Source organism: Gavialis gangeticus, unplaced genomic scaffold (genome assembly GCF_001723915.1).
Source record: "Gavialis gangeticus isolate Ggan-Ray unplaced genomic scaffold, GavGan_comp1, whole genome shotgun sequence".
NCBI lineage: Eukaryota > Metazoa > Chordata > Crocodylia > Gavialidae > Gavialis > Gavialis gangeticus.
In genome coordinates this window covers 24,019,743-24,045,591 of record NW_017728994.1, presented here as the reverse complement: position 1 = coordinate 24,045,591, position 25,849 = coordinate 24,019,743, and the positions used below count along the sequence as shown (strand labels likewise).

The 25,849-nt window shown below is 41.5% G+C and overlaps 1 protein-coding gene across 4 annotated transcripts in view; it reads left to right on the top strand.

Moving 5' to 3' along the window:
* KAT6B (lysine acetyltransferase 6B) overlaps window positions 1-25,849 on the top strand; it is a 287,405-nt gene that overhangs the window by 179,425 nt on the left and 82,131 nt on the right. For all 4 annotated transcript variants that reach the window (XM_019502376.1, XM_019502377.1, XM_019502378.1 and 1 more), the window contains exons 4-7: window positions 7,230-7,338; window positions 18,332-18,447; window positions 18,677-18,758; window positions 25,561-25,693. In XM_019502376.1, coding sequence (XP_019357921.1) covers window positions 7,230-7,338; window positions 18,332-18,447; window positions 18,677-18,758; window positions 25,561-25,693 — 440 coding nt within the window. The remainder of the gene's footprint in view (window positions 1-7,229; window positions 7,339-18,331; window positions 18,448-18,676; window positions 18,759-25,560; window positions 25,694-25,849) is intronic.

Genomic DNA, 25,849 nt, shown 5'->3' with positions numbered 1-25,849 from the left:
TGGGGTGTGTGGGGCATTGGGGTATGTGTGTTGGGACAGTGTGTGGGAGGGTGTGTGCATGTGTTGGGTGTGTGTATGGGGCACGGGGGAATTTGTGAGGGGGTGTGGCTGTGTCTGGGGGGCATAGGGTATGTTGGTGGGTTGTGTTTGGGGGGGGGGGAAATACGAGCATTGCCCCCTGGGTGCTGGAGACCCACAGTACGTCACTGCCCAGCTGGCTGCAGTACCTGGGGCTGCACTTGCTGCGATGTGCAGCTCTGGACAGAGCCAGGCACCAGCACTGAGCACCAGTGCCCCACCTGCTGCTGCTGCCCGCATTGCCTGCCAGGGCTGCGCACCATGAGTGGCGTGGCGGGGGTTTGCATACCCCTCCACCTTCCCTCACTCCCACATTGTGCCTAGCCAAGCTCTGCAGTTCCTCCACCTTATGGGCATAGGCTCCGCACTGCTGCCAGTCCCATGCTCCATGCTCCCTCTCACCTGCAGCCCCGCTCCTGCTCCCTGCTTCCCTACCTGTTGCCCAGAGGGAGCAGAATGCCAGGGAAGCCTGCAGCAGCCCTACCCGGTGCTAGCAGGGCCAGGTCCTCCTGCCCATGAGGGTGGAAAGTGACGCATAACAGGGTATGTTGAGGGCGGATGTAGGTATCTCACTCCCACCCTTGCAGGTGGAAGGGCTGGGTGAGGTACAATTCATTGGGTGGTGCTGTGGGCCAGATGAAGGTACCTGGTGGGCCGTATTTTGCCTGCCCCTGTTCTAGACTGAGCACTGAGTCCCATTGGGTAGAGTGGTTTTCTTTAATCGTTAGTAATCTATAGAGGAGCCTCTGGGAGCCCCATAAGGTTGGGCCCCTAGTGTAGTCCATGGCCTGTTGTGACCTATTTATAAAACTTCTAAAAATGTTACATGAATATATTGTCTCAAATACTACATAATTAGAGGTTATAATCCCGCTTCCATGATGGTATATTTGAGCTTTTAACATACCTTAAATTAAAACTATATATGTTTTTTTTTAAATCGTTTTAACAAAAAGTTTAAAAAAAGATTAAATAAAACCTGATTTAAATTAAAAAATCCAAAATTTTTTTTTAAATAATTGATTGTTATCCACCCTGGCAAAACTACTATTTCATGACTTTTTTTTTGCAAATCATCCATGTTATAATATTAGTTATGTCAAATGTTCAGTTTACACAACCAGATTTCTCTATATACACTGATGTGAGTTCATGTTGAAAGCCATCATGCCCTTTTATCTTGCTTCCTGTAATTATTAACAATTTTCTGGATTTTAGAATCTAAATTTACTGATATTTATGTAAGAAGATGTGAGAGAGTGGAATTACATTGCTCTCTCTAGTAATCACCTCTGCAGGGATGACAATATTACTTCAGGAATTAAACTATTAGATATGACTAACAGAGATGATGGGTACACGTAAGAAATGTGTGTAGTGCTCAAGGTGCCATTTTAGTTTCTCTTTGGATCATATTCTAATCTGGTATAATGAAGTCTTTGATCAACCTATCTCTGTTTAGACAATTGTGAACCAAATAAGCCTCCAGCCAGTATGCAGTTTCATCCTGAATCTTAGTGTTCTGATTTTTTTTTAGTCTTTGGTAGCTCAGCAGATGCTATTTTTTGTATAATAATGTTCTGAGATAGTTATTAATATAAATGGCTGAAGATGCACATCAATGCTGTAAGACCCTAGAAAGCCTATCATGAAGTGATAGGATCTATAAACTTTCTATTATTAGGTTGGTATGGGGACATCGGTCTTTCTAACCCTGAACTACCAACAACCTTTGTCCTTTATGTTACCTTTAGTTAAAAACAAAAGAGAGAGAGAGCGTGAGTGCATGAATGTTGGCTAATGGCCATGTATTTCCTAAAGCCAAAAAAAAAATCATTTGGGAAAGATAAATGAGATTGTAGCCCTGGAATGTTACATTACATGAATGATATGTGACACTTGACAAATTATTTTATCGAGCAAGTGTGGCAGAAATGACTAAAGCACAATTAAAGCAAATGACGGAGAGAATGCCATGAGTGCAAAGACTGAATTTTTACTGGATTCTGTCAGGGGAATATTGCTGTTTTTAAAATCAGTTGGGCTTTTAATTGCCTTTTACAAGATCAAGTGTTCCCAGGCTGCTGTAAGTGAGCAGTTGTAGGTAGTAATGATGGAGCCATGACTCTGTAACTGATTGCCACACATTCATTAAGATCAATGACAAAGTTGGTACCCAATCTGTAAGCGTTTTATGTAAATTCTTTAAAGGATTATTATTATGGAGATGTATTGGATTGTGTCTGTGCATATAAAATTTCCAATCTGCCTGAAGTTAGAGGGCACTTTTGGGTAACAGCAGTAAATTATTTATTCTGCATGCCCTCTCCCAATCCTCTACCCCTACACTTTTGCATTGTCACTTTTGGAGAGGGGGAGTTGTTATGTCTTTAAACTTTTACAGGAAGAGTTCAGTAGGCACTCGCATACATTTCCCACTACAAGTTTGTTATTCAAGGTTGCATTGCAACAGTTTAGGTTTACTTATTGACTGAAATTCATTTAACCATTGGTTACATGGAAACATGATTGACTTAGAAATGCCACAATTCTATTTTTCCCCCCAATTATTTCTCTCAAGGTGGGGATTTGGTTTTTCAGCTCTGCACATAATTCATAGCAATTCGTAGCATTAATAAAACTAGTAAGTGTGTGTTGTCTACAAGGTTCCCTCTAAGGCATGCACACGCGTGGCTGCGCACAAGTAAAAGTCTGCCTGAGCACCAACTTTTTAAGGGCGCACACCCTCCAGGAGAGGAGCTGGGTTGCGGCGTGGGACACTTACTGAAGGTAAGCTCCTCCCCAAGGTGAGGCAGAGGCTGGGGCCTGGTGCAGGCTCTGCCGGCTCCAGGGCACTGCTCCGCTCCCCCGCATTGCCGCGGGGAGCGAGGAGGCACGTAATGTCAGGGCTGGGGAGTGGAGCACTTCCCTGGCGCCAGTGGAGCCCGCGCCAGCCCACTGCCCCAGCCTCTATCCCTTCCTTGCCTCATCTCAGAGAGGAGTCACTGTCTGCCCCGAGTGAGGCTACGCTGGCTCCAGGGAACTGCTTTGCGGGCACCGTCGGCTCTGGGGAACTGCTCCACTCCCCAGCCCTGACACCACGTGCCTCCTGAGGTGATGCGGAGGAACGGAGCAGTTCCTTGGAGATGGCAGAGCCCACCCCCAGGCCCCTAGCCCCCAGTCTCCCAGTGGAGCCCATCCCAGGCCCTGGCCTTCAGGCCCTGGCCCCCAAACCCCCAGTGGAGCCTGCCCCAGGCCCTAGCCATAGCCCCCTGGCTGCAGGCCCCGCTGCCTGCCCTGGGTGAGGAATGAGGAGCTTACCTTCAGTAAGTGTCCCACACTGCACTGAAAGGGGGAGGCGGGACTGAAGCGGCACGCTCATGGACTGCTACTCCTTGGAGGGAACATTGGTTGTCTGTAGTGTATTTGAAACACTAGATAATGTTTCCATTTTTCTTAATAAGTTTGTCAAAGTTAAGGCTAATCCTACTAGAATCATGGTGGATTTTCACTGTATGTGGTGAGGTGTATGTGACTGTCAAGATACCCATAATTATATCTTAAAAGGACATACCATGAAATAACAAATTTGAAGGACTGAGCTGTGCAGAAGCAAATGTTTAAGTAATAATACACTTAAGGATATGTCTACAGAAATGCAACTTCAGTATACTATGAAGATACCTTAGTTAGCTGTAAGCTAGTTAGCTTGAATACCAATAATAGTATATCTGCCAGCACAGAACACAATCCATACTAACCTAACCTTGAAACCTGCTTTAAAAATAGATTTTACAGCCTGTACTGTGTTCTGGGCTGGTGTAGCTAGATGGTATTGGTTTCATAAATTTCATAAACATTAGGGCTGGAGGGGACCTTGTAAGATCATTGCGTCCAGCCCTCTGCCCAAGGGCCAGAAAGTCAGGTAGGGTTAAAGAATCGAAGCAAGATAAGTGTCCAAATGTTTGTTGAAAGTGTCCAGAGTAGGTGCTTGCACCACCTCCAGGGCTGAGTCTGTTCCAGGCCTTGGGGGCTCGGATAGTAAAGATGTTTTTCCTTATATCCAGCCTAAACGGTCTTGCAGGAGTTTGTGACCCTCGGACCTCATCTCCTGGTGTGCTCTGGTAAACAGGTGTTCCCCCAGATCCTGATGCACATCCCTTATGTAATTATAGGCTGAGTCATCCCTGAGCCTCCATTTCTCTGGGAGTCCTGTAGCTCACAGCCTTTCTTTGTAGGACCTGTTCTCTTTCCCTCGGATCATGCACATGCCTCTCTGCACTCTTCCAAGCTTCTCCACGTCCTTCCTAAATTGTGGAGCCCAGAATTGGATGTAGTACTCCAGCTGCAGCCCCAGCAAGGCCAAGTACAGCGGGAGGATGACATCCTGGGTCTTAGTCGACCTGTGTTGGTAGATGCAAGCCAGAGTTTTGTTTGCTTTACTAGCTGTGGTATCATATTGGTGGCTCATATTCATCTTGTGGTCACTTATGACCCCCAAGTCTCTTTCAGTCATCTTGCTTGCGAGTGTAGCATTGCTGAGCCTATAAGTGTGATGCGGGTTTCTTTGCCAGAGGTGGAGTACCTTGCATTTCTCCGTATTGAATACCATCATGTTTTCCTCTGCCCACCTTGCAAGCTTATTAAGGTCGGCCTGGATCACCAGCCTGTCCTCAAGTGTGGACATTGTTCCCCAGAGTTTGGTGTCATCAGCAAATTTAGCCAGTCCACTTCTGATGCCAGTGTCCAGATCATATATGAAGGACATTAAAGAGTACAGGTCTGAGAATGGAGCCTTGGGGGATGCCACTGGTCACTGAATGCCACGTTGATTTCGTTTTGTCAACTACGACTCTCTGGATCCAACCTTGGAGCCAGTTCCCCAGCCATCAGACTATGAAGTAGTTGAGGCTGCAGTTGCCCAATTGGTCCCTGATCTTAAACTGAATAATGTAGTGCAAGGCTCCTAACATATCTGTAAAGTTTCCAGTTTCTCTGTGTCCAAGAGTAGCACTGTGCCGGTCACTTTTCTCTGTGCCGCAGCCTCCGCCCCTCTTGGTAAGGGACCGTCCCCGGGGTGTTCCTCCTCACTAGGCTCGTTTGTGAGCTGGTTTCCTCCGATCTTCCTGCCACGACTTTGATGATCTCCTGGTTCAGTGATATAAAAGCCGGGGCGTACCAGTCCACAAATGAGACTCCGATCCCTCAGGGGTCCCACGCTGTCGAGGGCTCCGCTGCCCCTACACCCTGGCCCGTACCTCCAAAATCTCTCGGCCGCCTGCTTTCCTCTCGTCGCCAGGGGCACGTCCGAGGTACAGAAATCAAAGAGAAGCAAACAACTGAATGCTTCCAGCCAGGGATTCCCAGAGCCCGAAGGTTACCCGTGCCTTTTACCGGCTTCTCCGGTCCTTCCCTGTCCGCTTTGGGAATACTCCCCTCCTCCGGCTGTACTCACCACGCCAGATTTGTTCCCGGGCTTGCAAAGTCCCCGAGTCCCTCTCTGACACGGCTGCCTTGCTTCCCTTGCTGCGAGTGCCCCTCTACTCAAAAGAATACGGCTTGCCGGCTCTCCCTGAGCTGAGCCGTTCTCCGCGGCTCTGCGCCGTCAGTATCCGTGGTGAGGCCACTGCTCCTCAGCTCCCGGGTCCCGGTGTGGTTTGCCCCGACCCCAGAAGGTCCTCCCGTGCCGGCTGGCCGCCTTTCCCCATGCTCGGGTGCTCCCGACGGCTCCCTCTTCGCCGCCGCTGCCTTCCGGGTCTCCTCCCGCAGCTGCCTCAGGTGTCCCTTTAATAGGGACCGGAACTGCCTCGAGGCTTCTTCCCCGGTTGCACCTGTGGAGCGTGAGTGTTCCCACCCTGGCAATTTGTGCCGTGGGGCGTAACCTGGATTGGTTAATTCCGGGTGGTGGGGTTCCGGGGACCTCCTGCTCCCTTCCTCCCCCACACTCTGTAATTTGAGAAAAATGTGTTGTGCTACGTGTGATGATGTACCTTACCATCTGCACCTCTTTTTCAAAATCCTAGATCCACTACTGCATGAACACATAATAGAAGAATCCTCTAGGAAAGGAATGCAATTAATTGCTTTAACACATCAAAAATGTAAACATAAATTATTTTATTTAAATCTAAGATATTGTCTTGTTTCATATGTGATTAGAAACAGCAAACATAATGAATCCTCAAGCGATTTTTCCAATCTGAATGAATGTTCATTGTGGAAGGGGCTGTATGTTAGAAAAAAATATTTAAAAAAATTTTAGCATAATTTTTTAACGCTATTGGCCTGCTGATTCTTATAGAAAATGTTGATTAGTAGAAAATAGGAACTGATGGGCTGAATTTGGTCAGTGGTTCATCTAGATGGGAATCTTTTCTGACATTGGTTGTATCCAGTGATTCAGAAGATGGTGGAAAGGTTCTGTATTGGAGTGTCATGGTATAACATCCTTAGAAAAAACATCCTTATATTTATGTTGTTTTAAAGCCTGAAACTTGAGGGTTTGTTCCTCTTCCAAAGTTTTTGGTACTAATTGTTGATGAAGTTCTGGTTATTTTTGCTTTTCTACGTGAATGCCCAAGCTTGTACTTTTTTAAATCTTGTCTACAAATATCTTTTAGCAAAGGGCTCCACAGTTGTCTAACTGTTTGAGTGCAGGAATAAAAGTTCATTTTATCCATTTTAAATTTGCTATCTTTAAGTTTCATTGTGTACCAGTGGTCTTGTTTGTTAGACGATAGTATTAAGTTGGTGTTGACAAAGGTTACATCACAAGTTTGCACCTTTTTTGCTGACATGATGCGGTTCTGAGCAAACCACTTAACTTTTCTGCCACAGTTTTCCATCTTTAAAAAAGAATAACACACGAGGACATTGTGATTGGTGCTTAATTAATGTTTATGATGCATTTAAAGATGCTGCCGTGATGAATGACACCAATACTAAATAGTAGAGTCATGAGGAAGACTTCTACAATACTATGTCAGTTTGAAAAAAATAACTTCATATACTGAAGCAATTGTCTCATAAATCAAAATACAAAAAAAAGGAAAATAAGGGGAAATAATGTTTTTAATTTTTTAGGACAAGAATTGGAATATCACTTCTGTATAAGAGAACTAACCACAGCTTGTTTTTATTTTTTGCTCTAGCCACGAGCTGATCCTATTCCAATATGTAGCTTCTGTTTGGGGACTAAAGAATCAAATCGTGAAAAAAAGCCAGAAGAACTGCTGTCTTGTGCAGACTGTGGTAGCAGTGGTAAGTTAATGCATATTATACATCCATGTTTTTGTCTGTTTTTACTATTCAGGGTAAACCCACCCCCAAACAACTCTGCCCCTCCTCCAGTGCATTCAAAAGTGGACAGCTAAAAATCAGACTTGTACATTCATAGTATTTATTCAGACCTGAATTTCAGAAATACTGGGCAACCTGAGCCCCAGGTTTTTAAAAGTTTTTTGTTTGTTTTTTTTTACAAAATTGCTGAAAAGCTTTATTTAGGAACTTTCCCTTAGCACTGAAGTTTGAAAATCTTGCCCATGGTCTTAAAGGCTGTTGATCTTACTCCTTTCATAAACACTGAATTGCACCATTCAGAAGAGGCTGGGCATAGGCACTAAGAAATTGGACATTATCCAAATCCTGCTACCTGTTTAACTGTCCTGTTAAACTTTCAAACAGTTTTCTGTCATTACTGTAGATGATACCGTGAATGATCTTTTTAGTTAAACACTTGAAACTGTTTGTTTACTAGTAATTCACATGTAGTTTAATATTTATTTTAAAACTTTTGGAAGTTCTATAAGTCTACAGATTGGAGGGAAGACTTTCAAAAGCAGCTTTTGAAAAGTTATGTCTTTTTACCTTAGAAAATTATTTTCCTGCAGATTCGGTACTGTGAAACTGTAACTGCTAATTTGCTTATTCTTTGCTCCCATCACCTATGCCAAAGCCTACCTTCACTTCTTCCCAGCTTCTTAAGTCTTGTGTGGCTCACTGCACTTCCCTCTGAGACTGGCTCCATCAGACTTACTTCATTTTCAAAGTTTGCTATGAGCTTTCATAAGCATTCAACCCCTTAGCTTAATACCTTTCTCAAAATAATTTGATTTTCATGAACTCTGCTTTGCACATTTGAAATCCAAAGTGTAAAATAAAAGTTCTTTGTCTGACATGTTCCTAATCTGTTCTAGGACAGTACTTTTTATAGCAGTAACTTTTGAGACAGTCCAAAAAGGAAATATTGGGTAGATCATAATTTTATTTTCAGTTCCATATGGAGTGCTGTTTTGTTGTCTCTCACTCAATATGGATATGAGGTCATTGGTAGAACTACTGAGATTGGTTAACACCCTAAAGTGTATATACAATTTAAATTTGAAGTTGACAGCCTTTTAAAAGCCTAAATTTATTGTAACTGTTAGAATAATTTAAAGTAAAAATCTAGCATGTGTGCAGCTGAAGCTTCAATCAGATATACTCAGATACATGGATGGTACTTGGCTCTGTGTTTTGGCTTCAGTTGTTTTCAGCTCTGTCATAGGCTGCCTGTGAGAGCTTGGGTAAATCATTTAGGGCCAGGTTTACCTTACAAAGGTTGCTAGCAAGGCTGGGTTGTCCAAGAGTGTGAAAAACCCTTCACTGATATAGCAGTGTTGGCAAAACTCTCTGTGCAGACACAACTTACACCATAAAGATTCTTTTTGGCTGGAGAATTCCACTTTTTTGGAGAAGTGGTTAACCAAAAGCAGAATTTTTTTTCCAGTTACAAGCTGTGTTTCCCTTAGGGGAATTTTAATGAAAATGCCTTTGCAGTGTAGGCTTACCCTGACCCCTAATTTTTCTGTATCATATTTGATTATGTTTTTGATAATAGGACTTTCCTCCCTTTTAGTTGTGAGGATATTATGTTCAAAGATGATGAATGGCTCCAGTACTGTAGTGATGGGAGGCACAAGTGCCTAGATCAGGGGTGGGCAAAATACAGCCTGTGGGCCAGATTCAGCTCGCCGAGGGGCTTTGTCTGGCCTGAGGCAGACCCCTTGGTCCCATCTAGTTCCTGGGGCATCCTGCCGCCTCGCGGGCACACAGCAGGATTGGGGTGTCTCCACAGCTGGACTGCCTTTTTAGGTGGTTTCTTCCAGTGGCCTCAGTCCCATGGTACTAGCAGGGACTCGTATGCACAGTCCCAAATCTGGACCACCCTGTGCCCATTCCAGACGTGGCCCAGCTCTGGACTAGCCGGAACCTGCACATGCAGCCCCAACCCGGCCTTCCCTGCACCTGCTCCAGACTTGCCCACCTATGCTGAGCAGCGGCAGCAGCTGTGATGGCTTGGCAAAAGCTGCTGCTCCACATAGGAAAAAGTGGGCTCTCCCCTTCACCACTTCTGGGCCCTTCTTGCTGCAGCCATCTGGACCCTGTGTCTGGGCTGCTCTGCAGCTCCTCTGCACTGCCACTGGTGCTCCACTGGGCAGGCCGGAGGCAGCAATGATGTTGGTGAAGAGGAGCAGCAGGGCAGCGTGGGCCCAGGCTCCGGGCAGCTGCAGCAAGAAGGGCCTGGCAGTGGCAGTGCTTTTCTGTTGGGCTCAGCAGTAGCTTCTGGAGTAGGCGCAGAGCGGCCCAGGTTGTGGCTGCACAAATGGGTTCTGGCTAGTCTGGAGCAGGTCCTTTCCGCTCGGCTGGATCCAGATCAGGCATGGGGTGGTCCGGGGTTAGAGCTGTGCACGCGGGTCCCCACCAGTACCACGGGGTTGGGACCAATGACTGTGGCAGCCAGAAGGAGCCAGTACTACCACTTGGGCTGCCTAGAAAAGCAGGGCAGGCTGCAGTCAGGGCTGGAGCTGTGCGCTGTTAGTGGGGGTGGAGAGGAGCTGCAGGGCATGTGGGCTCCAGGCTGTTGTGGGTGGGGTGGGGGTTGCTGACCAGCCCTTGGCAGCTCTCCAGATCTGCATATGTGGCCCATGGGGCCAAATACTTGTGTGCCCCTGGTATAGATAGATGGAACAGAGTAAAGTAGAAAATAGGGACCTCTAAAATGACAAGATGAAATTTTCAGTTAATGAGAGGAATTTTTTTTTATTAACCACCTCTGAGTTTTTTACCTGGGACAGACTTCTATAAGCATGTTTCCTGATGAATGTTAGCAGATTACTACAGAGTTGCTTTTCTTTGTGGTTTATTTTCTACTTTTCTAAAGTGTTTTTTTTTTTTTAAAAACACTTTGAGACACTCCAATTGCCTATACTTCCTACCAAACCTAAATATAATATTTTTCAGGAATTAAATGGGATTGGTTACTAGTTATTATTCCCTTGCTGTTTTGCAAACATAGATTGTATTAATCAGATTGTATTAGATATCAGCTATTCTTCCATTATATAACAACTTTGCGCAGTTCTGTGGAGCATTAGAATTGGAAGCCTTGACTTTCATGGATCAGCTTCCATTTGAATTAACACTGATACTTTCTCTCTGCCTCATTAAGACCAAATTATCTTTAATTAGTTCCTCAGATGTATTAGATATACTGAATGAACTGTTGAGACTGCCAATCAGATTTCTGGATGGCTAAACTTTAGCTACTGATGACTTATTAAAATAAAAATCAATCTCAGAACAGCATATAAACAGGAAAACTTCTAGCTAAGTAGAGGCTCTTCGTAATTACGCTTGTAATTTGCACATTGCAGTGTGCATTTAAGCAAGTTTCACTGTGGAGCCAGTGTAACAGAAACTGTAGGGTTAGGAATAATCTAGTTTTCTGTTGAGCAAGTCTGTTAAAATGATTAGATTTAAATTGCAATGCCCGCCATAAATGCACATTTTTCAGTGTTCTCTCTGGTCTTTGTTTCCATCACAAGTGGCTTTTAATGTGTATAACTTTAGCAAGGTCTGTGAGAAGTTTTGTATTTATCCTCAAAGATAGCACTGTCCTTCTGACACTGTGGAAATAATAAGTTTAGGACACTGGAACGGGCATCAACTAGGGATGTAAATATTATTTAAAATAATATTCTTTTAACCTTTTCTAATTACAGGCAGTCCTCGGACTTACAACACAATTGGTTCCTGAAAACTGTGTCTTAAATTGAAATGTTGTAACTTGAAACCGATTTTCCCATAGGAAACAATGTTATAAATGGGGGATTGGTTCCTGAACCAAGGCCCAATACCCTATTTTCACCAAAAATAACCCAGAATTTGTACTCAATCAATTATAGATGAGTAATATAGCTACATTAATGTATTTATATTGTAAATAGCAATCATATTGATTTGGAAGGACTTCTTCGAGGTGACTTTAGTGGACTTTTTAAAAGGCTCTTGGTTGGACTTTTTGAAGGGTTCTTAGCTGGAGTCATCTCAGGAGTCTTGGCTGCAGGTTTTTCTGGAGTCTTGTCTTTTTTCTTAAAGAAAGTGTCCAAGGAAGTTTGGACAGATGTTGTCCAGGGAGATGGGTGATTCAGCAAACTTGCTCACTGGTGTGGCGTTGCATCGGACCAAGCGTTGTAAAGTTGAAACTGACATCAGAAAGTTGAAACAGGGTGTCAATTTATACATGTTGTAAGTGTGAAATGTTGTAACTCAAAACATTGTGAGTCGAGGACTGCCTGTATATTGGTTAAACGATTAACTGATAACAAAGCAGCTCAGGTACAGCTGTCCCTGGGAGCTGTTTCAGCTCCTGGAGCCCTTTGAATGGTGCGGGTGGGCAGGAGGGAAGCCCAGCCAGACAACACATTCCACCGGAAGCCCTGTGCTGGGAGGGAGGGAGCGCCTGTGAACCAGTAGCTAATTGTTTAATTGATGAGCCGTTAGGCTGCTCCTGTTTTCCTCTTAGGCTATGGGTACCAGTCTCCCTCACCCCTTGCACTCGCTCCTCCTCCTGACTTCTCCCTTCTGCCTGCCCTCTGCCTTCTGATTCCTGCTGGGGCATCATGTGGCTTCCCTTTCCTGCCAGACTATGCTGGCCCAGAGCTAAAGGATAACCAGTAAACTAACTAGTTATCCCTTCGCTTATCAGTTAAATGCAGTTAAGATTAATCGTTTAACCTTTCACATCCCTAGCAGCAACCCTTCGAGCTATGTAAACTGCTCTGTAGTAGTGAAGTGGAAGGTGACAGGGAGGTGGAAGAGACCTTCAGGTCAAGGCCTGTGTGAGATGCAGAAGGCACATCAAAGATGGGCAGTGTTTGTGAGGTGCATTGGAAGCTCATCAGAACTGGGTGGCAATAGCCATGTTCTGTCTCAATTCTTAATTAGTGGGCCTCACAAGACTGAGTGAAAATGGTATCTTATACCAGCTCACTTTTTAAAACTGGTCAGCTCAAGACAGTAAAAGGACAGAGGGAGGTTGAGTTACTAGGTGGAAAAAGAATAGCTAGTTGAAGGTGGTGGAGAAGAGTTGGATACTAGAAAGTATGTGTAAATGTACATTAGTGTTGCAGAGCACTTAGGTGCCCTGCTCCTTATAGTAGAAAAACTGCTAGGGAGAGAGCCCTAGCAGTGAGTGGGGAGCCCCAGCTGCAGGTTGCCAGGGCAACCGGTGGGAGTCAGCTGACTGGAGGGGCCAGGGCCTGGCTCCTATATAACTCCCAGGCTGGGGCCAGGCGGGCAGTTCCCTGCTGGCAGCCAAAGGGGAAGGGGCTCTGCCAGACAGTGCAAAGAGGAGAAGTCAGACTGCAGGTATAGCTCTGAGACTGGGAAAAGGATAGAGCACCCCTGATGTGGCGGGACTAATGTGATAGCCGAGTGGCTTGAATTTATGTTGCAGCCTAGGGGCTTGAGCTTTTTGTTTACTGTTTACAACCGGTGGTTTGGGTGAGGCTATTAGGGGTTGGAGGAGGCCTCATAGGGGACCCACGGTAGCGTGGGGACCCTGGCGCCAGAGAGGGTGTAGCATTTTGGGGTACATGGACCCCAGCCCCAGAGAAGGGGTGGAGAGTCAGAGGCCAGGTAAGGCCGAGGCCACCTGAGCCCTGTGAGGGTTTGAGACCCTGAGGAGGAGAGTTGGGGCCAGGCATGGCTACAGCCACCTGAGCCCACCTGAGTGTGAGGAGCCCCAGAGCAAAGGGGGCAGTGAGGAGCCCCAGAGCAAAGGGGGCGGCGTGAGAAGTCCCAGGCAAAGGGGGCTGCAATTGACGAGCGCCAGAGGGCGCAGTGAGAGACAAGGCTGCGGAAAAACCAGGGCACCAGAGGGCGCAGAGAGAGAGCCAAGGTCTGTGGCTAAGACCAAAGAACGTCTGGTACATCAGTGAGGCTTGGAGTGTGGTAAAGGGACGGTTGGAGCCACGCATAGCCCATGAGGCGGGGGTGCATCGAGACACCCGGTGCAGAACTGGGGCCAGGGTACAACAGAAAACCGTGTCAAAGAGGACAAAAGGCAGCCTCCCTTTTATATATATGAGATCAGGACGTGACGGGTGAGATTTGAGGGTGCTTTGAAGCAAACTTGGCATGGTAAGGGGATGCTAGGGGGATCATGGCCACCCCTAGGACCCGCGCTGTGACAATTAGGTTGAGAAATCAAAGAATTAGTGTAGAGGAGAGGATGAAGGCAGGGCCAGATGTAGGAGGGGTGCAGTTGGACCCCCCTCTTGGATTCCTGTTCCACCCAAACTTTAAAACCAACTGCCTGGGAGGGCATTTCTAATCGGGCAGTGGTGAGGGAGTCAGTTGGCTTCATGGTTCATTACCATCTCCTTGATTCCTGCTAATTTCTCTCCACTTCACATCTATCCTTTCTAATGAGCTTCATGTTCCACTATTCAAACTATCTTTTCTTTTGCAATTTTTTCTGTCTGTTAGCTGTTCCTTGTAATGTCTCTTTTCTGTTTCATAGCCTTGCAGACTGTCAGATGTAGAAATGATTGACAGTGAAATATTGGAGGCACTGTCAAGAAGATTAAGAAAACTAGATTTTCTTTTGTGAATCTGAATGAGACATACATTTAACTATAATGACTACAGGACTAATGACATAATATCTTTTTGATTATTTTGACTATTTTTGGCCTAGTTGGTTAGATGTTGTTTTAAAACTTAATATATTATCTAGCAAATTAGTGTGCATTCCAATTGTTATCTTTGTTTTTGCTTTAATCTTAAACTGAACACTGTAGCACTAGTCCTGTAGCATATTAGTAAAATTTCTAGTTTCTCTTTAAACTGAGAAAAATGGGTGTTGTTATATGTGGTGATTTGCCACATCTTCTGCCACTCCCTTTTCAAATCCTACAATTGCCCCTGGGTGATGGTAACTTGGGGTATGAGAAATGGGCCATATTTGATTCGTATTCAACCCAAATTGGGGACAGTGATTTGATTTGTTGATCTGGATCACTGTCCCCAATTCGATTCGGGTGAATCCAAATCTGAAGATTCTAATCTGGAGACCCTTTAATCTCTTCCGATCAAATCGGAGAGATTCGGAATGATTTGGAGATTTGGACATAAACACAGCTTTAAATCTTTCCGAATCTCTCCGATTCGATTTGAAGAGTTTAAAGGGTATCTTGATTTGATTTGGATTCAGAGATTTGGGCACCGAATCGGGCCATATCTCCGCTGAATCGAATCGGGGACTGAAGCTTCGCACAGCCCTAATGGTAATGTAGGAACACTGAAGATAGGGTAATAGAGAAACGAAATACAGGTGGGAACATTCGAAAATGAATCTGGAGGGGATTAAGCATACAATTTTAAGTTGGAAGAGTCGTAGGAGCTAATAATAAGAGGATTTGGAAACTGACTTCCATTATCTGTCCACTTATTGCTCCATGTGCATTGCCTAGCACAGTGATTCTTAATTAGGTTACTGTGAGACCCTTTTAAGGGTGTTGTGGGGTGCTGCATAATATTAGCACTAATGTGCACTGACCTACATATGAATCGCAAGATATTTCAAATAGGAATTTATAATGTCAAAAAATACTGGCCTTTCTGAGTTCTTTGCTACAGAAGAATTGCTCTATTATTTTTGTGTAGTCAAGGAATGAGAGAAAGCTAATAGCTGGCATTTTCTAAGGGGTGCCTTGAGTCTAACAAGGGGTGTCTCAAGTGTAATGAGATTGAGAACCACTGGCCTAGCATAATAGAACATTTCAAAATAGAAGATCAGAAAATATTAGCAACTTGACATTAAAATCTAATTTGGCAGTATATGCAGGATAATAGTTATTGCTGTCATTTACATAATGGTAATTGTTTTTATGGTTCTTGAGATAAAAGAATTAAATGATTTGTCATATCTAGTTGATATAAACAAGCATTTTCTATCAACCAGATATATCAACTCTCAAAGTCAGAGTTGAGGAAAATACAGCAACTAGGTTAAAAGATTTGTCCTTAATTTGACTATAAAATGTCATATCAGACCCAGAATTCAATGGATCACTAAACCAGGGTGAATAGGAGTAAGGCTTTCGTAAAGTAACTGGCAACCTGTAAATGTTTAAATTCACTGTTAGAATAATTTTAATTAAAAATAAGCAGTACATGTCTGCTGTTGATAGTCCCAAGGAAGTCAGTCAAATGACTGAACTGGGAAAGTTAGTAGCTCAGTACATGGAACCAGAATTTGAAGTGATAAACTTGTTTTTGTACACAGTCAAGGTGGGAGAGATTGAAGTGTACTAGTTCTAAAATATTTATTACCAGAAATAATCAGTTCAGTTAGTTAATTTTAGACAATACTTCCTTTGTTTAACATCAGTTTTAAATGTAAAATAAGTTATGAACTCTGTACTTGTATCTGGCATGGTTAACCTGACTTTCTAGTCTTTAATTGGCTGAATTCTAGAAGTTAATTTCAATTTCCATCAACAGTAACTTGAAATTAATCACAAGTGAAAGAGTTAATCATATAGTAAATAAGGAATATAGCATTCACCGTAATAGCAGCACAAAATTAAATTACAAATCAGAATAAATATACGTCAAGCTGCGTAGTTGCTTGAATGTGTTTGTAGTGTGTTCTGTTAGTTATAAAGAAATGTCAAAGTAGGGGCAAAAGCTATAGCTAGTTGAAGGTCAGTGTTGTTGTCAGTTGTTTCTGTCCAGTGAGAATCAACTTTTCTTTAGGAAGATAACTAAGATAGCAGTATAAAATGAGGTTAAGATGTATAATTTAAATCAAGATTCTTTGCTTGTTGAATTAAAAAAAGTTCTTACACAGGGTGAATGGATTATGTTTGGGTATCTGTATTGAAGTATGCTGGTGATTAGCTTTTGATAACATTCTAGCCTGTTAATGTATCTGGTATGATTTGTGGAATATGAGAACATGTGTGTTGTATTGGTGACTAATATCAAGCCCGTCTAGAAGCCCTTTCTTCTGATGAGCAGATTTTTATGAAGCACCTGTTAGGCTTTATTGGAAGGAACAATTTGGCATAGAACTAAAATACTCTTTTAAACAATGGATTTGCCAATGCCAGGAATTTATAAAAATGACTTTGTAATTGCATAATTCATATTTTCATTGTTGCACCTGTTTTTTCAGTTGTTATAGGTTGTTAAACATGGAGTCTACTAATGCTTGTTAATGTAAGTGTGTTATTAAGAACAAACTAATAGCATTTTTTGCTCTTTAAACTCCAAAATAGTTGACAGCTGGTGGGATTTTCATGCTCATCAGCCCATAGAAATGATTTTACATTTTCACAAAAATTTTAGCTGCATTTGCCTTGAGATGCAACATAGTCTCCTAGCATATTTTCCCCAGTTCTCTCCAGACACTTTATAATGATTTATTTACCATATTTACCATAATCTAAGATGACTCTGAATTTGAGATGACCTCTGAACAATTAGATTCTAGACGCAGAAAATTTTTTAAGTTGTTTCCATGATGAGGAGCTCCCCACCCCCTATTTTGTATGTGGGGGTCCTCTTCTTAGATTCAGGTGAACATGGTAAACATCTTTTTAGTTTTAAATGCATGCAAGTATCTATTAAATAATGTGAAATATATTAATAAATGCCTTTCTGCTCTTAATTAAATATAAATTCATAATGAACTTTCTTCTCTAGCACCTAAAAGTATGTCTGGATTTTTTAGCTTCATTATTCGTGGCTTTTAGTTCCAGGGTATCAAGGAATGTTGAAATCATGCCTCAATTAGCCATGACAACGTTAAACTGCTTCTTCGGGATCACTTAAATGATGGCATTTGCTTGGATGTATAATAACTTGCATTCTTTTGGAGATATCTACAATATGGGTTGCCAGGGGAGCTGGGTAGTTTTCATCAAGGCTAAAAACAGAGTTTTATATCAGTTTATATCAGGGCCGACTGTACTGGGCTTTAACTGGCATAAAAACAGTTTTGTGTACCATGAATGAAGATTAATTTGAATTAGCCCTGTGTGCATGTGCATGTTGGGGAGATTGTTATCTTTGTTCTTCACAAGTACTTAGGGCGGAAAAATAGGTTTGTATCTCTGGAGGATCCTAGAATTAAAAAAAGGCTTTATCCAGGGGAAATCCAGTAGTCTTTTTAGCCCTAGCTTTATCCATCAGTATTGAGAGGGGTCCATTTCAGCTTTAGCTATCAGTATTGAGAGGGGTCCATTTTATAGGAGTTGGGAGTCAAGAGTTACTTCTTTTCATTTTTGAGCCAAAAGTGTGTGTGTGTGTGATGTATAAATATTTTACATTATTTATTTTCTATCATTACTGCTGTAAAGTGTCTATATTGTAAGGCCATTAAAGTAAGCAATAAAAAGACTAAAATGAAAAGAATTTATTTATATAATTCACTATTAGGTTGCCATTGTGAATGCTTAGACAAATATTGTAACTTCTAAAATTTTTAGTTTTATTAATACTATCATATTAAACTCTTTCATCAGTTATGAAACTCTTTTATCAGTTACTGTGGCTGTAACTCAAGAGAACAAATTCAAGTGTAAGACAAGCTTTTTGCCCAGAGTCTGTGGTGGTTTAATATGCTGTGGAAATGGTTTGATCAAGACATCAATTCAGTTTTAGGTGCTATATACTTTTTCACATCCTGCGATTACAGTAAATGCAAACTTGCCAGTTCTTCCTACACTGATATATTTTAAGGATCAATTTCATTTTTTCCAGAGAAGGTTAAAAGAAACTGAATAACATAATACAATGTTTTGAAACCAGTTGATACTGGTTGGGTTCTACTTCTGGTAACTGGTGTTCTGCAGTGGCTGCAGCATAGGGACAGGAACTCTGTTAACCCTCAAGACTTGGCAACTGTTTTGTTTTTCAGGGCACCCATCATGTTTGAAATTCTGTCCTGAGTTAACAACAAATGTAAAGGCCTTAAGATGGCAGTGTATTGAATGCAAGACATGCAGTGCATGTAGAATCCAAGGCAAAAATGCAGTAAGTACTTTAATATCCCAACATCCTGAGTTCTGTTCATATTCACCCTGCAAATGTTTGCCTATCACATTAGCTTTACCATTTGAAACTATTAATACTTTGTTCCAAAGGGTAAAAATATATATAGTTACAGGGAGTGTGCATTTTTGTCAAGATAAAATGCAAAATATCAATGCAGTCTCTAGTAAGATTGTATTAAGGGTTTTTTTCATTCTCTCCCTAATTTTAGGATAATATGCTTTTCTGCGACTCTTGTGATAGAGGGTTCCACATGGAGTGCTGTGACCCACCACTTTCCCGAATGCCAAAAGGTGATACTATAACTTCTTTCATGGTATCTTCCTATACTGATGACTTCATTAGAAACAGGCTCTTGATTGTTGTGTTAGTTTCAGCTTTTTAGGTTGGGTCACCTGCGTGGTCCCAACCATGTTGAACTCCGAATTTCATTACCCCTCCCCTCCCCCCCCCCCAAGATTTATTGTTGACAAATCAATGATGTTCCCACTGGTCAGTCTCTTGCCTAAGGCAGGCAAAGATAGTCTCTTGATATTTCTCTGGGTTATTACTTTTTTTTAAGCTGTTTGAAAATCATAGGTATTGTACTTCTCCACTTGTGTTGTAGTGGTGCTTGGTTCATTAAAAACTTTCTCCGGAAGTGAAGATTTTAAGCCATCTTTGTTTCTTAAATGATGATTGTTTTGCTATTAATTTACACATCTTTTGCAGTGAATGGGTAAGTTGGAGTCACTCTATATTAGAAATTTGGATCAAACTTTGTGTGGCATTTCAAGTTTGCACATTATCTAGATGGGTCCATAGTGCCAATTATACCGAATATAGTTTGTATAAAATGTCTATTGTTTTTGGAGTGTGTGCAGAGAGTGTTTAGAGAGAGAGTGGCAGAAATTGTGCTCAGATTTTACTGAACTGGACACGTCTATACAGAGCTTAAGCCTAATAACCTACTGTTTACAGCCTTATTCAAATTCACTGATTGTTAATATGGGTCTAAAACCATTTTTCTTACCCATAGTGATGGTAATTTTTCCCAAGAATGGTGATGCCTACATTGTGGGCACAGACAGAAGTGACAGTTTTCGTCCAGTCTGGCCACAGAAAGTGGCCTATAGCCATGACCAAATCAGGGAAAAATTTGAACCCTTGTTGCATGAGGGATCAGATAAAGGCGTTTCAGAACAGAGTATCTTCTGTAACTTTTGTCTGCGCAGCCTTCCAGCTTGTCACTGTTTTCAGAATGGGAAGGGTGAAAGGGAGCAGAGGAAGTTTGGTCTGGGGGTTTTTTACCCCTTGCTAGAGGGGGGGCAAGTGTATTGCAGGCCCCAAGTTGGGGGGACTCCAATTCACCCACTTCATCCTCCAGCACCGGCTGGTGAACCCCTAGAATGAGCTCCCTCTGCTCCCTTTCCCTCCTCCCATTCTGAAAACTTTGCAGCCTCACAAGAAGGAGAGGCCATTGCTAGGGGGAAATGGCTGCAGATTCTCCTCCCCCCGAAACCAACAATGGACTTCCACTGGGGGGGGGGGTCATTTTAACTTAGAACACTTCCTGCAAAGCGTTCTTAGTTTACAGCGGGGAGCTGCACTTCTGTCTGTACTGTGTGGCTTTGGAACTGCAGGTTCCTATGTTTAAAAACGTCCCCCTGAAATTTTCCTAACTGTTATGACTCCAGATGCCATTAGATGAAAACTGAAGAGATGAATTTTCAAAGAATCGTAAGTTAGCAGGGCATTTTACACTGTCCCTGTTGTGCTAGTTAAAATCAGTTTGCCAGAGTTGCCAGGCCTGTGTGTCAGAAGCTAGCTGTAACATTGTACCTACCAGAGCATAATACTGAAAATGGATGCTTTTTTTTCTACCTTCCTCTGAAATCATATTGTAAACTAAGTCTGTAGCATGCTTCTTTGATTTTTTTATATACTCTTAGCTCGGTTTAGTAATATGATCTTGACTTTAAAATAGTTTCAAATGCTAATACAGTAGAAGCTGGATACAAATGCACTCTTTGGGAACAAGGACGTCTGCTTTTATCTAAACTGTGCTAATAACAGAAGTTAACCTAGCCTTCCATTTTCTAGTGCTGTATGGACAGGTGATACATCACCCATATTGTGTGCAATTTAATTTTTATTTGGTTTTAGCTACCAAATGCATGCATGATAATTATGTACAATGTCTGCTACTTATTAAAATCACATTAGGCAGAGCATTTTGATGCTAATAATAGGTAGTACCATACTACACTCACACAAAGCATATGTTCCTATGCCATTGCATGTAATATAATGATTTTTACCAAAATTGTTCATTTTTATTGGAAATACGGTAGTGTGCCAGAAGTTTGGTTGCATCAGGTTCAGGTATTCCATAAGTTTGCTTTTTTAAATTCATGCTACATCCTGAGAGATTGCAACACCTGAAAGTTTATTGGCTACACAGGGTTGACACAGACATTTTTGACAAGCTGCAAGGCCTCTTTGTCAACGTGTTAGACTAGTAAAGATAGCTGACATAGCTCTGTTTTTATTTTTGCCCAAATTACAAACACTTCATCACCAGTACAGCATATACCATAAATTTGGGATTACAAGTATCCCATCAGGGTGTATTTATATCAGTTGTTCTGGACTTGGAAACAATTAGTTTCCTGATTACGTTGCTTATAGCTGAATTGTGCATTTGTCAGGTGTGCTTATGTCTCCCTTCTGCATTATGAACCCTAATGTTGACTATTAAAATACGTTTGCATTGCTCAAACGTAATGTATAGGCAGATATGTGGTGTGGAAAATGTTCCAGTGCCTTATTTTTCCATGGGAAATTTTCCATTTATAAAAATTCATTGTTTCATAAAATTCATTTGTGACAATGAATGGATGCCAATATAATATTAGGCCATCTTGGCAGTTTCAAAGTTGCAAATAATGTTTTTCAGATGATTATCCCTAGGAAGTGTGAGAGAAAGTACATACATATATGTTTTATTGATTTGTAAACAGGAGGGTAAATACACTCACATAATAATCCAAACCAAAAATCAGCAAACACACAGAGCAGTGTCTCATTTCGTTTCTTGAGTTGGGAAGTTGGAAGTGTTTGAATAAGATCAGTTAGTGCTTTTGGTTTGAAGTAGTCATAATAATACCTAATCAGAAAAAAAACTAGTGTGTGGCATCATTATAATGAAGTTCAAGCCACTGAAGGAAGGAAGAAAATTGGTAGATGTAAATATTGCAGGCAGGAGTATGCTAAGAATGCAACAAGAACGAAGAAACATTTAACAACACGTAAAAACTGTCCTGAAAGAGTACAAGCCATATACAACAGAGTGGTGGAACAACATCATCTGAGAAAAGTCTACTTCAGGAATCCCATGTAAGTAAACAAATTAATATGTTAAACAAACAAAGTGTAGGCTAGCATCTATATTGTTTTAAAAAATTATAAATTGTTAATGCAACTCTAGACCATTCTTTAATTTTTTATTTAAAATATTTGTATCCTGCTTTTCTGCTTGCACTCAAAGTGGCTTAGGCTTAACAATAATTTTTTTTAAAATTACATAATAGATAAATAGTTAACTATTTCAATGCAGCAGAGTGAACTTAGTCCTCTGGCCAATGGCTGTACAGTCCCAGGGCAACTGAGCAGCAAGTTGAACAGCAGAGTGTTCTTTCTGGCAGGGAGGGGGGGAAGCAAGCTCCCTGCCACTTCTCCTTCTCCTTCCGATGGATGAGGCCAGACTACAAAAGGCTAAAAAAATCTTTTCCCCTTTTGTTGCAGGAACGTAGTAGCTCAAGTGAAATAGCAGATTTGCAAAAAATGGAAAATGAAAATGGTGAGCTGCCAGGTCTGGGGGAAGAAGCAGGAGCCTTGCTTTCAAGATCATTGTCACCAGATATGCGATCCACCATGAGTAGCTGTTCAAGACAGTCAAGCTTTTTATCAAACTTTACCGACAGCATGTGAAAAGAAGATCAAGAAAAAGCAGATAAGACATTAGCTCAAGCTATATTTGCAAGTGGTACACCTCTTTCCATAACTGAAAACCAATACTGGAAGGAACATTACGAACTAGTTCACCCATCATATAAGTTACCATCACATTATCGCTTATCACGTTCTCTCCTAGATAGAGAGTGTGACAGAGTTCAGACAATGGTTATTCAAAGGATTGATCAAGCAGAATCACTGACTCTGATGTCAGTTGGACGGACTGATGTACAAGGAAATCCTTTATTGAACATTATGTTCGCAATACCTGAACCAATATTTCTGAAAGCAATTGCTACCAAATCTTCTTGTCATGCAGGCGAATGCATAGCCAAATTACTGAGTGAAGAGATTGAAAGTGCAGGTCCCTCCAGGGTACAAGGCCTTGTAACTGATAATACAAGTAACATGAAAGCTGCATGACAAATATTAAAGCCAAAATATCCTCATTTAATAGTATTTTGCTGTCTTGCTCGTGGATTGAATTTTCTGGCAAAGGACATAGTAAGTGTGAATACAATGAAGACAGTACTGGCAAACTGCAAAGCGATTGTGAAGGTATTGAACAATCATCATGTTGCTAATCAGACTTTGAAGCAATTACAGAAAGAGAAGCAGGGGAAGAAAAGTGCACTTTTATTGCCAGGAGAAACTAGATAGGGCTCAGCTACAAAGCGTTTGCTGCTCACAAAGAACTGCTTGCAGTGTGCTTCAACAGATGACACAATATCCTAGATTATTCCTGTGAACATTCAGAAGCAGATTCTTGACAATGATGTGTTCTGGGTTCAAGTTCAAGGTCACTATCAAGAAACTTGAAGGAAATACAGCACGCCTTGCAAATATTCCAGAGATATTCAGACAACTAAATGAAAATCTAATTGAGCTTTTGCCTTCTTCACCTCTATCCAAAAAAGTAGTAGTAAAACAAATGCTTATTAAGAGATCTGAGTTTTGCTCTCATCCAGTTCATCTGGCAGCAAACCTTTTGGATCTTGAATACAGAGGATAACATTTATCAGAAGATGAATTATTTACTGCTTGCAATACAATTATGGTAATAGCTAAGAATGTCCCCAACATCGACGAAATAGCTGATAGCTGTGGTGACAGACACTGCCGAGTACTGTGCAAAAGAAAAACTTTGGAGCAAGTACCTCATTTGGAGGGCAGCAGAAAATGTTTCCTCTCATGTGGTAGAAGGGATACTGTAACACCCGACTGTTGTCCAGGATTGCTCTAAGCATTCCACCAACAGCATCTTCCTGTGAATGGAACTGGAAGGCTTTCAGCTCATTCAAGACAAAAAAGAGGAATAGACTAACAAATGAACGCACTGCTAAGCTTGTTTCTATTTCTCAGAATCTCTTGTTTCAGGAGAATCAGTCTGAAGCACAATTAGTGGAGATGTAATATGATGATAAGTTGCCCTTGCCCATAGACTCATTGGTAAAACCATTCTTTAACAAAAAAGAATGTGGTTCAGGTAGTTCTGAATCAGATTTTCTTCAATTTGATTCTGAAATGAAACTAATTAAGTAGTGCAAGTGATTTTACAGATAGTGATAGTGAAACTGGAGGTGCTGCAGTGACCTCAGTGGAAGAGAGTTAAACTCTGTTGAAGTAGATGAGTGGACCCTCAACCATGGCATATCATGCACAGCTCTTTGGGTGTGCTAAAATTAGTGTGTCCACAGTTTTCAGTGCCTTTTTTTTTTTTTCTTAAATTTAAAAAAACAGTGTAAGGGAAGTACGTGCTATTGTGTATTATCTTTCCATTTTTACAAGTATTCCAATAAAAATAATTTATTTCTACATAAAGGTTTGAATTTGTTTGAATATAACATTTAAACCATGTTAAGTGTGCTGTATTTAATTTTTTCCTAATGAAATATTTCAATTCAAATACTTGTGGGTATTGAGACATAAAATTGACATGAGGTACTTTTTTAGTTTTGTTTACTAAATATAAGTAAAATAAACATGCTAAATCAGATCACGTTCTTTTTAGGGCATTGGAAGAATTTCCAATTCAGAATATTCCACAAAACCCACATCTCTATGTGTAGGGGGGCTTTATTAAAATACAAGGCTCCCCAGTAGAGTTAAGATGCTATTTCTTGCATCATAAATAGAATCTAAATGTCATTTAAACAGACTACGAAGTTGAATCCTTGAACCTTACTGGTTGAAGTATGATATAGGAGTGTGATTTAGTAGACAGCACTGCAAGATCAAAATTTTGGTATAATCCCCTGGAGTGCTATAATATTGTATGCTGTATTGCATTGGTTTAGGAACAGCACATCTTGTATCTGGCCATAGGCGTAGACTATACATGAGTGGGTTTTTTCCCCAGTCCTATGATTCCATGATTTGTTCCACTGTAGATATCATAGTATAGATAGGCTTTTAAAGAATCAGAGTATCATTAAGGCCTTCCCTCCCTAATAAGGATAACCTGTCAATTTTGGGATGATTGCTAACCAGAAAAATAGGAACCTCTTAGGCAAATTGTGACCCTTAACTTGATGAGTGTATGCTTTATGGCATGTTGTCATGTACCACCACAACAGAACCTTTATGAGGTTTTCAACCACAGAGCTTCTGTTATGTTCTTGGCTGAGTGGTTTGTATGATAATCCTAATGACTGTGTCCTCTACACAGTTCTTCACAGGTTCAGATTGATTCCTCCAGAAAAATTAAATGAGGGTAATTAACACTGAAATTGACTCTGAGAAGACAACAGAAGTCTTTTCGTGTGTTACTTTGTTTTTCAATTAAAAACTTGATCTGCTGCCTCTTAGAAAAAGGCCTGTCTGAAAGTGGAAAGAAGAAACAAGTTTAGAATAGGAATCCTGCTTGTGGCTATGTTCCTTGTTACTGGAAGGGGGTGGGGACAAGCAACTGCTTCCACTCAGCTGTGAAATACGAAAACTGATTTCTTCTTCCTCTGTCCCTTAGTCCTTCACCTTCTTTGCAAGAACAAAACCTGTTGGCCTAAAGCACTTGGCACATAGCTTGTTACATCTTGACTATAAATAGCATACAAACTGAATGTGTGCAATTGAATCAATTAATCTTTTTTTTTAATGCAGGGATGTGGATTTGCCAGGTCTGTAGACCAAAGAAAAAGGGAAGAAAGCTACTTCATGAGAAAGCTGCCCAAATAAGGCGACGATATGCAAAACCTATTGGACGACCGAAAAATAAACTAAAGCAACGAATGTTGTAGGTTTCTTTTTTAATTTCCTCTGATGTTCCTGAAAACGTAATCAGATAGCATTTTAGGTGATGGGAGTTCATTTAAAATTAAACTACTGTTTTGGCTCAGTAGTGCAATCTGAAAAAAAAATCACATGGAGAGAAGCACTCATTATGCAAAGA